Source organism: Ursus arctos, unplaced genomic scaffold (genome assembly GCF_023065955.2).
Source record: "Ursus arctos isolate Adak ecotype North America unplaced genomic scaffold, UrsArc2.0 scaffold_31, whole genome shotgun sequence".
NCBI classification, from domain to species: Eukaryota; Metazoa; Chordata; class Mammalia; order Carnivora; family Ursidae; genus Ursus; species Ursus arctos.
The window spans coordinates 31117798-31131462 of record NW_026622997.1 but is presented as its reverse complement, the minus strand read 5'-3'; the positions used below and the strand labels follow the sequence as shown (position 1 = coordinate 31131462).

Here is a 13665-nt window from a genome sequence, read left to right as displayed (position 1 = left end):
GGAATGGTAGATTCTCCAAAGTAATGTGGAGAGGTTAAAACTGAACCCATTGTCTTCAGGTGGAAGTACTCACAGAATATGTTGGAAATCTAAATAAGTAAAAACCCAACTGCTAAATCACAAAGTTTGAAAGCTGTGTAAAAAAACCCCACTTTCTATCTGAATACCTGAAATATTTCCTGTAGACTTTAAAAGGATCACTGGGTGGGGGGGAAAAAGATGTTTCCTCCCACTCCCATCATCTCCACTTCTGAGAATCCCAAATACCCCCAACGTCGTGACTAATAAGGTGCTAAATAACCAATAAAAGCAATACCTGTCTGGTTGTAATGCATCCAGTTCAGCATGATCTCAGGAGCCCTGTACCACCTGGTGGCCACATAGCCTGTCATTTCATCATCTGTATGTCGGGCCAGTCCAAAATCCAAGATCTAAGGGAGAGAAGAGAAATCAGGCACTGGAACAGTCAAGCTCCTAAGACTTATAAAGCAGGAGGGGAAAAAACTCTAATGCCTTAGAAAAAGGAAGAACAATATAGTACTTTCATAAACATACTTCCTAGTCCATGCTTAGAATGTATGATAAATGCAGCAAAAACTTTAAAAAATAAAATTACAAAAAGCTAAACAAAAAATGCTACTCCTAGGGATTTACCCCAAGAGAAATAAAAACATACATCCACCCAAAGGCTTGAATATGAATATTCATAGCAGCTGTACACAGCCCCAAACTAGAATTAAAGCAAACGTCTATCAACAGGTAGATGGATAAACAAATTGTGGCATATTCATAAAATGAATACTACTCAATACAACACAGATTTCAAAATATTATACTGAGCATAAGTTAGATACACACACAAATACTGTAGGATTCCATTTATATGAAATTCCAGACAAAATAAATCTATTCTAAGTGTCAACGAGCACATCAGTGGTTGTCAGAAGCCAGAATTAGGGGTAGTGGAAGGGTGGGGGCGGAGGACTGGCTAGGAAGGAGCACAAGGCAACTTTCTGAAGTGATAAACTGTTTTTATTTTAATTGTGTTGGTGGTTAAATGGATATAAAAATTTTGCCAAGCATACACTTAAAATGATGCATTTTATTATATTTAATTATGTTTAAAGATTAAGAAGAAGAAAAAACATTCCAGAGCTGCTTGCTCTCTACAGACTACCTACATTCTATTTGAATTATTTTGAATGAGTGGCTTCTGCCATTTTTCTCTTAGGAAACTGATCTAGTAATTATTTCTTCAGGATTGCTTACTTGATATTCAGATTATACTTTTCCTTTATTATAACTTATAAATTAAATTTCTTACTTAACTTTACTTTAAAATGAAAACAAGATACCTGATGCCATCTTCAATGTCCTGTAAACTAAAACTTACGAAGTCTGTGGTTCAAATTTCAAAATCTGATATTCCTAAGGACGGTATGAGTTTTCAGATAAAAAGTTCCATTACTGGAACTGTTTCATTACTCTGCCTGGTTAGCCAAACATAAAATTACACATCGAAACAAACAATTACCAGTGTCTCTTCATCTCACCTTCAGCTCACAGTCTTCATTCACAGCTAGATTACTAGGTTTTAGGTCCTAGGAAGCAAGTACAGAGAGGACACGATCAACATCATGATACACGGTAGGTTTTCTCCCTACAGGTAATGACGAAGATCCAAACATGAAGGTAAGACTTTATCCAGCCATCAGTGATCTCCATCTATAGTCATAGCTAGTCTTAATTAGCCTTAAAAAACTAAAAACTATACATCTTCTTTCTTTAATCAGTTTAAACCTAAAGCAAAGTTAGAATCAATCAATAGTTCCATCGCTAAAGTAAATTCAGATTAGGATTTTGGCTGAATGCCAGTTCTCTCCACTTCAGTACCCCCCTCCTCCCCAAATAATTTAATCAAAATCACAATACATTACCCTGTGAATTATGTCAGCTGAATGTATATACTGTGAAAGAGAAAAGTCAGTTAATCAAAAAGTTATCTCCAAACTCTTACAGTCATATGACATAGTTGAAGTATATTTTCATGAGCCAATAAGAACTGCTAGTATTAAATAATGGGATTAGAAATGGGAACAAGTAATTAACAGTAATCTGTTCATTTATACATATCTACAATGATTTCTATACCATCAACTCTACTGATAGAGTTGAGGCATGAGTTAAACAGAGCTTTCAACCTGTTTTCTGGTGGGTGTTATGGAGCTCAATAAGGACTCAAAGCCGCTAAATGTCAAAGGTGGCTTAATTTTAAAACATTACTTACCTGCCCCTCCCACAAATAAATTAGGCTCCTTGAGGAGGTTTTTAAAGTTTCAACATGACACTGACCAGATATTAGATTATATCAAGAAATTATTACTACTCTTTAGATGTAAGAATGAAGTCCTGAGCTCTTGGACATACATACTGAAATATCTATGCGTGGAATGACAATATGTCTGGACCTGCCTTAAAATAATCCAGGGATTGAGGAATACAAAAGAAACAAGATTTGCCCATATGTTGGTAACTGTGGTCACTGAGTAAACATAGGGGTTCACTACACTGATGTACTTGTGATTTTGTGAGTGTTTAAAATTTTCCATAAGAAAAGTTTTTTCCCCCTCCCTTTTCTTAAGCCTTGGAATGGAGAAAGGAAGAACATACCTTGAGACCTCGGAGAATCTGGTAGATGAGGAACTGAACATGGTCATCTGTAAGCTTCTGACATTTCACAATGTTGTTCAGATCTGCTCCCATGAGATGGGTCACCAGATACCTAGAAATTAATGGAGAGTTACACAACAATCCAGAACCCCTATGAAAGCTCTTATCTTCATAAGACTTCCAAAAGTTTTTAAGAAGAGGCCACTCCTAAATGGCAACCTACTGAATAGAAGATATTTGCAAACGACATTATCTGATAAAGGGTTAGTATCCAAAATATATAAACTGATACAACTCAATACCCAAAAACCAAATAATCCAATTAAGAAATGGGCAGAAGACATGAACTGACATTTCTCCAAAGAAGACATACAGACGGCCAACAGACACATGAAAAGATGCTCAACGTCACTTATCATCAAGGAAATGCAAATCAAAACTACAATGAGATATCACTTTACACCTGTCAGAATGGCTACAATTAAAAACACAAGAAACAACCAGTGTTGGTGAGGATGTGGAGAAAAAGGAACCCTCTTGCACTGTTGGTGGGAATGCAAAATGGTGCAGCTGCTGTGGAAAATGGTATGGAGGTTTCTCAAAAAATTGAAAATACAACTACTCTACAATCCAGTAATTGCACTATTGGGTATTTACCCCAAAATATAAAAGCACTAATTCAAAGGGATACATGCACCCCTATGTTTACTGTGGCACTATTTACAATAGCCAAACTACGGAAGCAGGCCAAGTGTCCATCGATAGATGAATGGATGAAGATGTAGTGTGTGTGTGTGTGTGTGTGTGTGTGTGTGTAACGGAATATTACTCAGCCATAAAAAAGAATGAAATCTTGCCATTTGCAACAGCATGGATGGAGATAGAGAGTATAATGTTAAGCGACATAAGTCAGTCAAAGACAGATACTATATGACCTCATTCATATGTAAAACATAAGAAAGAAAACAAATGAACAAGGGGGGGGGCAGAAAGAGAGAGACAAACCAAGAAACAGACTCTTACCTACAGAGAAGATATCTATACAAACCAGACAAGAGGTGGGTGGAATGATGGGTGAAATAGGTGATGGGGATTAAAAAGTACAGTTATCATGATGAATAAAATAAAATAAAATAAAATAAAATAAAATAAAATAAGTCACCCAGTAAGTGCCACAGTGATAGCTAAAAACTTAATAACTACTCATGGGGGCTCATTTTTAACACCCCTATCCTAACTTTACCACCTACCATCTATTTTTCTAAAAATTTCTATACTCGTTCCTACTTGATATTAGTTTTTTATCTAAAGAGAAAAGAAAAAAGCAAAGATGAAAATTAGAATGATGTATGTGTTAGTATCCGTTTTTTAAAAAAGTGTCGTTGCATGAGAAATATGCAGGGCTACTAAATGCACTGCTGTAATAAAGTATCTTGGATTTTTAAATCTATCATTATATTTCCACCTCATTATAAACCAAGTTGTAGACTCTAAAATCGTTATCTTTAAATTTTCAAATTATAATTCTCCTTTTTTTAAGATTCACTGGCAAAAGGATATTGTTCACTGACAATATTCCTGCATTTACTTTAAAGGAAGGAAGAACATTATCTATAAGCAAGACAGAACCTCTCCTCACAGGTGTGGTGCTGGTTATTAATCCTACGTGGTCAGATTAGGGAACAATTACATTCAAGTCCAACAGGTTCACCATGGATATTCTAGATGCAATGCCTTACCCACTCATTACTGTATTACACAGCCATGGGAACATAAAAACCAGATCAGTACTAAAAAGGCTGAATTTTTAAAAAGCAGGTTAGGTTTTATCTACCATGTAAGAATCACTACGCATTCCTGAGGCTGAATAATAATGTATACCAGCTGAGCTATAAAGAATGCTGATTTCATTTCATTTCCATTTTTATTTTTTATATAAATTGGAGGGAAAGAAACCAGGCTAGTAAATTTAAATCTACTATTAATATATTGTATAAATAAATATGTACAGACTTCTCTACACACACACACACACACACTATATTATTATTTAAATTTCCTCAAAAAGGAATTGAATTTTTTTCTGTTTCATAATTTCCCTGTTGGGATGATATGGTCAGTTCCCAATTTCACAAAGATCAACAGAACTTAGCCTAGATGTAAAATTAAGGTTTTAGCATTTCATACTTTTAAAGCTTGCACAATTCAACTGCCTTGAGGAAAGGGCAGAGTCTAAATGTAACTTAAAGAAAAAACTGGACTGTCTGAAATGTTTCATGGAGGTAATTCTCTTGTAAGAGATGTTTCAAGCTGAACACAACATAACCAGAGGCAGTCAGTGTGTATTCTGTGCCAAGCACTATTTATGATGCCTGTGTCTCATGGTCTCTTCCCGACAACTCTGTAAGGTTAAGTTCCATTAGCGCTCCCATTGCATTGATGAGGAAACAAGAGACAGAACAAGGATATGTAACCTGCTCAAGTTTTAGAGTGGTAATGTCAGGGGTGGAATCGAAAACTGTCTGCTCTCAGGACCATTCATGTTCTTAATCACAGCACACACTGCCTCCAAATTCTTCCAGATGACTTCAAATTTAAGTCAAGAGAATGATCTTTTTTAAAAAAGTTTTGTAAGTATCACAATAATCTGGGAAGCAGTATCTCCAGATAATTTCCGTAGTAATTCTCAATACTTACTATCAAAGTTAATCTTTAACGAAAGAAGAAAGCTGGCAAAAACCTAGCAATATTCCATTAATCACAGTCACTGAAGTTTTTAACACCAACTGACACATAATCTGACAAATAAGAGAATGTTGCCAATAACTGGTTAATGTTTTGAAATCAGAACTTCTCCCAGAAGATCTAGTATAATGGTTGCCATATCCATATCAATTATGACAAATTGCAAAGCTTAGGCTGAGGAAGAGAGAATCTGATTTCTATTTCATAAGTGTGTTTTGCATAAAATTACATTTTATGACTTTGGATAGTACAAGGATTATTCTCTCAACTTTAAAAAATAATTTTAAAGAGAAAAGGTAAAGAAATTGTTCTAGATGATTCCACTTAGAATCTATTAATTTGTCTTGAAATAAAACCTAAAAATCTTAACTAATAGGTCTGTGCTAGTTTACAAACATGTTAAGCAGTATTACCAATGCAACCATAGTAACTTCAAGTATAATTACCGTGTTTAAATGGTTACCAGTAGGGGCGCCTGGGTGGCTCAGTAGGTTAAGCATCTGCCTTCAGCTCAGGTCATGATCCTGGGGTCCTGGGATCAAGCTGTGTCGACCTGTGTCAGGCTCCCTGACGAGCAGGGAGCCTGCTTTTCCCTTTCTCCCCACCCCCCAACTCGTGCTCTCTTGCTATTTCTCTCTCTCTCAAATACATAAATAAAATCTTAAAAAAAATAAAATAAATAGTTACCCATGACTTAAAGCCTACACAGCCAGAAGACCACTGATCGCACAGTCTGAGAAAAAAAGAGCATGCTTTTAATTAGAATATTCCACCACTGTCCCCATCAGAAACCACATCCACTTTATCACTAAAATTTCCAGACAGAGGGTGAGACTGTCAATACAAAAACATGATGTAAGGATATAAGATTAATCGGTCGAAATGGTAGTAACTGTCAAGCATTGCCACCAGGCTACAATGAAGTAAACTGAAAAGCATTATTCATGGCTGAAGTGTCTTGCAGGAACTAACCTAATGACTGTATGCCATTTCCACGACTCCCAAAGACCAATCTGCAACCACCAATTGTCAAATTCCAACTCATCACATATAGAAAGGGTTCCAAAAATAAATCTTCCAACAGTGGACAAAAGCAAGCATCACACAAAGTTACTGAATGTTTATGGAAGTGGTATGAACTTTTAAATAGTGAACAAGGGAGTGAGAGGAAAATACAGATGAGCACATTTTAAATAAGTCAATTCCAAAAAGAGCATTCACGGATAACCACGTAATTTCTACAGCATTTGTCTCTGGAAAGCAATTTAATTACATTTGAGTAAAGACGTAACTACTATTGTCAGTGTTCCTAACACCTCAAACAAATCAACGGAGGTTTGACTTAAGAACAGCTGGAATGCTATCTAGTTCTCCCGTCTTTTTTTTCCCTCCTTGTTTATCTTTAAGCTAGAAAGGAAAATCAAATGTAGAACAATTATGATGGACTTTTCGAAGGAACGGGTACCACAGATTTGGGGCCCAAGTCTAGTCAGGATTCTAAAATACCTAGTTTCTTCAACCCGAGTTGGGCAAAGAAATATACTGAAAGTTTTCTTTCAGAAAAGGAACATTTGACAATATAAAAAAACATTTATTTTGGGGTAAGAGAGAGATTTTCCCCAAATAACAAGATGAGTTACAGTTACACTATTTCAATAATTTATAATTCAGCCAGTCACAAAGAATGAGGCCTATATAACCATTTTTCTCTTTAAATGAGAAGCTGAGGCACAAGTGGAGTGGAAAAAATATGATAAATCTTAAAAATTCAAATGACAAGTTCCTTTTGGCTAGAGAGTGAGACAAGGATACCACACAAGCTCAGACTGTGCAATCTGTAAAGACAGTGATAAAGTGACTGCTTCACAGATGAAGACAGACTTACAAGGGACCTCCCCCCGCCGCCCCCAGTGTGTGAGAGGGAAAGGAAAGAATGTATTTTAGCATAATATGCAGTTGCATTTACACCTAAAGAAGGGCTATCAAAATGAATATTTGAGCAGTTCTCCATGGTAACTTTAATGAGTCTACATTTCAGCTCCGTGTCCTCAACACCTTCTATCTGCAGCTCAAAGGCACACAGCATCTGCCAGCCATGCCCACAAATTCCTGAGGTCCCAGCTGAGGGCCTCTGCCTCTGAGCTTGACAGTGGTTAACCATATCCAGAAGGCTCTGGAAGAGGTCTGCTGGGCAGCAGGACTGCTGCTGCTGCTAAGAGGCCTCCTGTTGGACTGGAGACCAGCAGCCAAAATAATGTCCAGAAGCAAAAATCCACTGGTGCGTCAGCAAAGCAGGATGTTTGGCCTGTCAGCTTCATCCTTCCCCCTCTGAGCTATTCTGAGGACCTCCCACCGCAGCTGCAGGCCACGAGAGCAGAGAGATAATGTAGGACAAGATGACCATGCTTATGATGGCAAAGAACATCAGGATGAAAATATCCAGCATTATGGAGTCCTTAGCCAAGGAGGCCTCTGGATTCCAGGCAAATGTGAGCTGTGAGCACAGAGGCTGCAGCTAGTGGAGAGAAATGGCTCCCTATTCTCCCTTCCCTACTCCCATCTTTAAAAATGAATTAAGTAGGGGCACCTGGGTGGTACAGTCAGTTAAGCCTTGGACTCTTGGTTTGGGCTTAGGTTGTGATCTCAGGGTCGTGAGATGGGGCCCTGCATCAGGCTCCACACTCAGCAGGGAAGGGAGTCTGCTTGAAATTCTCTCTCTCTTCCCCTCTCCTTCTGCCCCTCCCCCCCCCAAATAAATAAATAAATAGTTAAATAAAAATGAGGTAAGTAAGTAGGACCTTATTACTTTAAAGGCTTAAAAGACTATTACATGGTCTGACACAAATCTCATTTTTCACTTTTCTTGTGAAGATGGTCTCCTTTAAATTTATTCAAACTTAAGGAGCACAAATTACCATTTTCACTTTCTACCCTACGATCAAAAACGCAGAACTCTATAATAAATGGTTTTCAGTACTCTAGACAGCGCCCGTTCTAGAACTTCATTTATTAAGCACTTCTTGGACAACACCCAATTGTCAAGAGCCCTCCCCTACCACCTTTCTTTTTAAAGCATTATACGACCAGAAAAAAAAAAAAAAAAACTTATGTAGAAAAAAAAGCCTCTTTTCTATCTATAGATTGGCATGTTTACTACTGTCAGCCCTATTTGATAAAGCAATTACCAAAAAAAAGCAGAAAACATTTCCGTATTTAAACAAAGTATTTAAAATAATCACAGGGATTGACAATTTGTAACCACAAGGCTCTGAAATACATCAAGTGATCCTTGGGACTTGTTACAGTCTATTTGCAACACAGCAGCAGAGTAACTCTTTAAAAGTAAAAATCAGATCATGTCACTTTTCTCCTCAAAAGCCTTCCCTTTTCATTTAGAATAAAGATAAAAACCCCTTCAATGGCCACTAAAGCCTTACATAATCCGGTACCCTGTCCTCAGTTATCTCTCTGCCCTCATCGTCCACTTCTCTCTGCTGTTCACATTCAGCTCCACACTGGCCTCCATGCTCCAGGCACACAGGCCCCTTGCTGCAATTCCAATTCAGCATGGGGGTCTTCCACCCCGGAACTTTTGCAGCGGCTGTTCCTTCTGGTTGGAAGGCTTTCCCCCCAGATATCCATGGGTCTAATTCCTCTCCTCCTTCAAATGTTTGCTCCAAAATTCCCCTTCTCAATGAGGGGAAAAGCATTATTCATCTAAGCATTATTCAGTCTATCCTTGGCCACCCATTTAAAACTGCACCTCACCCCCTACCCTCACACTCCTAACTCCCCTTCCCTACTCTACCTTTTCTTTTTGTCCACAGCATTATTGCCTGCTAATATACTGTCAAATTTTTTGTATGCTCGCTGTTTATTGTTACCTACCTGTACAATGCTCAAGGAGGACAAAATTCTTTTTGTTCCTGTAGCAGCTAAAGGAACTAGAACGGTGCCTGGTAGATAGTAAGCACTCAATTACTACTGAACAGAATCAAATGACCCAGGACAACGCATATAGATATACTAGTAAGACCAAGCAAGACACATCTCATTGAAATACTCCTGCCAAAGATCTTCTGGTCAGCAGACCAGATGGTTCTAATGTAAGGAGTGAAAGCACCATTTAGCAGCCAAGTAGACAGCTTAGCCAGCTTATTGCACAACAAACTATTCTCCTCATCTGAAGCAAAGACTACTGAGAGGTGTCTTCTACATGACCCGCATCGACCAAACTAGACTCCTTAGTCTCCATATGGTAGAAAATTGAGTCTAGTTATATCCTGTATATCCTGTTACAGGATAAAAACAAAAAAAGCTACTCAAAAGAGAATGCACTGAGCGAACTACAGGAAAACTAGACCATCAACCAGCTATAAACAAGACAGCACAAGGGTATTTCTTCTATCACTCCACCAATAAATATTAACCATTGAGCACTGGGGATGCAATGATAAACAGGATGAGAGGAAGGCATATATAAGCATAAAATAATAATAGAGCATGATTAGAACTGATTAGAACTAGAAAGGGAACGCCAAGGTGCTAGAGGGCCCCAACCCAGACTAGAAAGGGAACACCAAGGTGCTAGAGGGCCCCAACCCAGACTAGAAAGGGAACGCCAAGGTGCTAGAGGGCCCCAACCCAGACTAGAAAGGGAACGCCAAGGTGCTAGAGGGCCCCAACCCAGACTTAGGAAGGAGTTAATGAGGGAAAGATTGAAGGATCCAAACTCTAAGCTAGACCCTGAAACGTCTCTACGTTTTGAAATCAGTCCATCTGAGAAAAGGGGGCATCTTACTGACATGTCAGACAAAACTCAGAGGTATTTTCTTAAAGGATGTGTAATTTATTCAGTTTTCAAGTGTACGTCAGTGAAGGCATCTACAAGGAGCTTCACCTCCTTCATCTTTCTCCCAGACTGATTCTCTTATATTACCTATCTTGGACACTCAGCCTATTTTCAAAGAATGAAAGTATGTCTGTAAGTCCGAACAATGAGGCTGGGTACTTCTTTCACAGTGATGGAGGAAAGCATTATTTCCAACTAGATAATGTTTATTTGCTAAATCAGGAAAACAATTCTTCTCTGCTATAAAAGTCAATCAATCAGAATTTACCTACAGTTTTTATCCAAATACAAAAGAAAAATCAATGGTTATCTATCTACTCCTTTAACATTCTCCATTAAATGCAAATCTCTTTTTCTGTACAATTTACATGTTTTCTTTATTTCTTTGACTGCCTGGAATAAATTTTAACCTCTACACCCATCCATATTTATCTGTTTCTTCAGATAGTTATTACCTTCTTCCTCCACTAAGTTTCTCTCATATTCTGATATCACTTTAACACCCTGTATGTTGCTTCCACATTACAAATTTGACTTGGTCGTTTAGCTGTTTTAGGCAAACATTTATGCTTCATCTCATTAATAACAGGCACCACATGCAACTGGAAGGCCTTTAGTTTTGATATCTTACACAGAACTGATCACAGTATTTACCCAATAAGAAGGGTTAGTAGACTTTTAAATAATAATCATAGCCCTGGATCAAGAAAAATGTGATCAGAAATAGATTTAGAACGAAAAGACCTGAGATGTGTGCAATTCGTAGGTGGTATTACAGAGTTGAGTTCATCTCTCTCAAGTGCAGTTTCCTCATCTGAAATCTCTAAGCACTAAAGATTCAACAAGGAAGGAAACAAACTCCCCACTCTACTACAGCATATAAGCCAGAGAGAGAAAAGACACAGTAACAAACATGGGATGGTAAACTGTGCTAAGAACCAAGTGGAGTTAGGAGCAGACCTGATAGCGGAGGCAGGTTGCAGCTATGGTGGTGAGGGGGAAAGAGCTCCTAGTGAAGAGACCCTTGAGGAGGGTCCTGAAAGAAACGAAGGAGCCAGTCGTGTGGATATGTGGGGAGAGTGTTCAGGCCCACCTTAGAAACCAGGGCAAAGGTCCTACTGAGAATGTGGATGTCTGTACTCAAGGAAGAATAGAGGCCAGAGTGGCTGGAATGCAGAGAGTGAATGGAAAGAATATAGACGGGGTCAGAGAGTACCCAGGAACAAATCATGGATCCTTCAGAACTGACCACACTGTCTTTTGTTTGATTATTTAAAATTTTCTTCTCTCGAGTGCTTGGGTGGCTCAGTCGGTTAAGCAGCTGCCTTTGGCTCAGGTCATGATCCCAGGGTCCTGGGATAGAGTCCTGCATCGGGAATCCCTGCTCAGCAGGGAGCCTGCCTCTCCCTCTGCCTGTGCTCCCCCCACTTGTACTCTCTTTCTCTGTCAAACAAATAAATAAAATCTTTAAAAATTTTTTAATTTAAATTTAAAATAAAATTTTAAAAAATTTTTCTTCTCTTCCAGTAGGAGTCTGAACTCTATCATCAGGGATCATGTTTATCTTATTTACTGCTACATTCCCCAGAGACTAGCCCTGTGCCTGGTACAGGTTGTGCATTCAAATACCCAAACACTGGGCACCCAAAAGCCAAAACACTGAATGAAATCAGGTTAAATGTAAATCCAGAAACTCCCTTTACCTATTCGGTATGCCCAGCAGCTTTTACATTGACATAAAAGGCTACACTGATTGGTTAAACCATCATTTTTATCAAACGTGACTCTAAACTAGGTGATAATCTGCCCACTGGTCTTCATGAAAACAATGGCGGCTGACCAACCCTGTTGGAAGGTCCTCTGCTAGATGGTAGAAGAATCCACAACTCTACTTCCATTTCTGTCTTCAAGAACTAAGGAGAGGTAAGGAACTCAGGTATGAGAAACCTGCAATGTCAAGTTGTAAAAAAATGGAAAAAGCGGTAAATAGTAGGGACAGACTGCCTTCCACTTAGATGACAATTCAGTTTTCCTAACATTTGAGGAAATAGTTTCCACTAAGTCCAAAAACTCTTCACTGCCTCCTAAGCTTGGTTAGAGAACCTCTATAGCCAAGAAAAGGCAACAGTGTTGCACAAAGGTGCAGCTTACTCTAGGGGTTAGGTTCTAAGACTGGCCATTTAAAATTTTTTGACTTCTATTGGTAACTAAATATTTGCAGCATGCATATGCATATATATGCCACCTCCTGCCAAATATTGCCATTTAGAAGCCAACAGAAATGTCCAAATGATTTCCAATCATTTAAAATGTCTAGTTATATCTCTACAAAATTTTGCTGTCTGTGCAACCACATCACACAGCAGTCACCAAGAACAACCTGATATATTCATCTTTTAATTTCACATTTTCCAAACAATATCGGTTAGATTCAGTAACTGCACGTTATTCCTAATGATCAAAACTCACTACCTATTGTTCCTTTCTTAAAAGTACAGTCTTATAAATGAAGTATGCAGAATGCCTATTAACCAAGAAGTTAAAAATTCAGTAAAAATTTGAATTGTATGATAAATGAAAAGTGCTAACTGAAACATAAAGGCACAAATACACACAACACATAATTAAGTTACTGTAAATATGAAAACTAGATATTTTATTAATTAGCATGAAAAGTTCATGTTCAAAATTATAGCCTGCTCCAAAACTGGCAGCCTGTAGAACCACTCTAGCCTTCAGCGTGTTTCATTTGGCCAGAATACATTTTTTGTTTGCTTGCTTGTTTTGTTTTAATGTCAATTTGAGTGCTTTTAGGAAGTGCAAGTATTCTGTTTCACCACAGATCCTACCATTTCCAGTTGTATAATACTGAGCCTCATTTACGTTATTTGTCTGACCCTAAAGGTATTTAAATTTGCAAACCTTGCAATTGTTGGTGAAGATGTTTGGCCTCTTATGCAAATTCTGAAATGACTTTGGAAAACACTGAAATAACCACAGTCCTGATAAGCGCTAATTTTCTTTCAGTGATACAAACATCATAGAAAAATAAACAATGAAACATTTTCGTAAGGCAACCTTAGGGTTACCACTCTATTTTCAGAGATCCACTTCAGGGGCGCCTGGGTGGCTTGGTGGGTTGAGCGTCCGACTCTTGATTTTGGCTCAGGTCATGATCTTGGGGCCGTGGGATCTAGCCCCCATCAGACTCCCGGCTCTGCACTCAGTGGCAGAGTCTGCTTGAGATTCTCCCTCTCTCTCTGCCCCTCCCCCTCCTCGCGTGCTCTCTCTCTCTAAAATAAATAAATAAAATCTTAAAAACAAAACGCTTCAGAAGTCCACCACCCCAACTTTCATCACTTGCCTACCAGGTTTGATTAGAGAACCAGTGGGCCCAC

The 13665-nt window shown here is 38.4% G+C and overlaps 1 protein-coding gene across 3 annotated transcripts in view; it reads right to left on the bottom strand.

The window, feature by feature from the left end:
- The window catches only part of MAPK14 (mitogen-activated protein kinase 14), a 72355-nt gene that overhangs the window by 25023 nt on the left and 33667 nt on the right, over positions 1–13665 (bottom strand). For all 3 annotated transcript variants that reach the window (XM_026482745.4, XM_026482744.4, XM_026482743.4), the window contains exons 4-7: positions 2671–2782; positions 1938–1967; positions 1554–1601; positions 317–431 (exon numbers count right to left, since the gene is read on the bottom strand). In XM_026482745.4, the coding sequence (XP_026338530.2) occupies positions 317–431; positions 1554–1601; positions 1938–1967; positions 2671–2782 (305 nt within the window). The remainder of the gene's footprint in view (positions 1–316; positions 432–1553; positions 1602–1937; positions 1968–2670; positions 2783–13665) is intronic.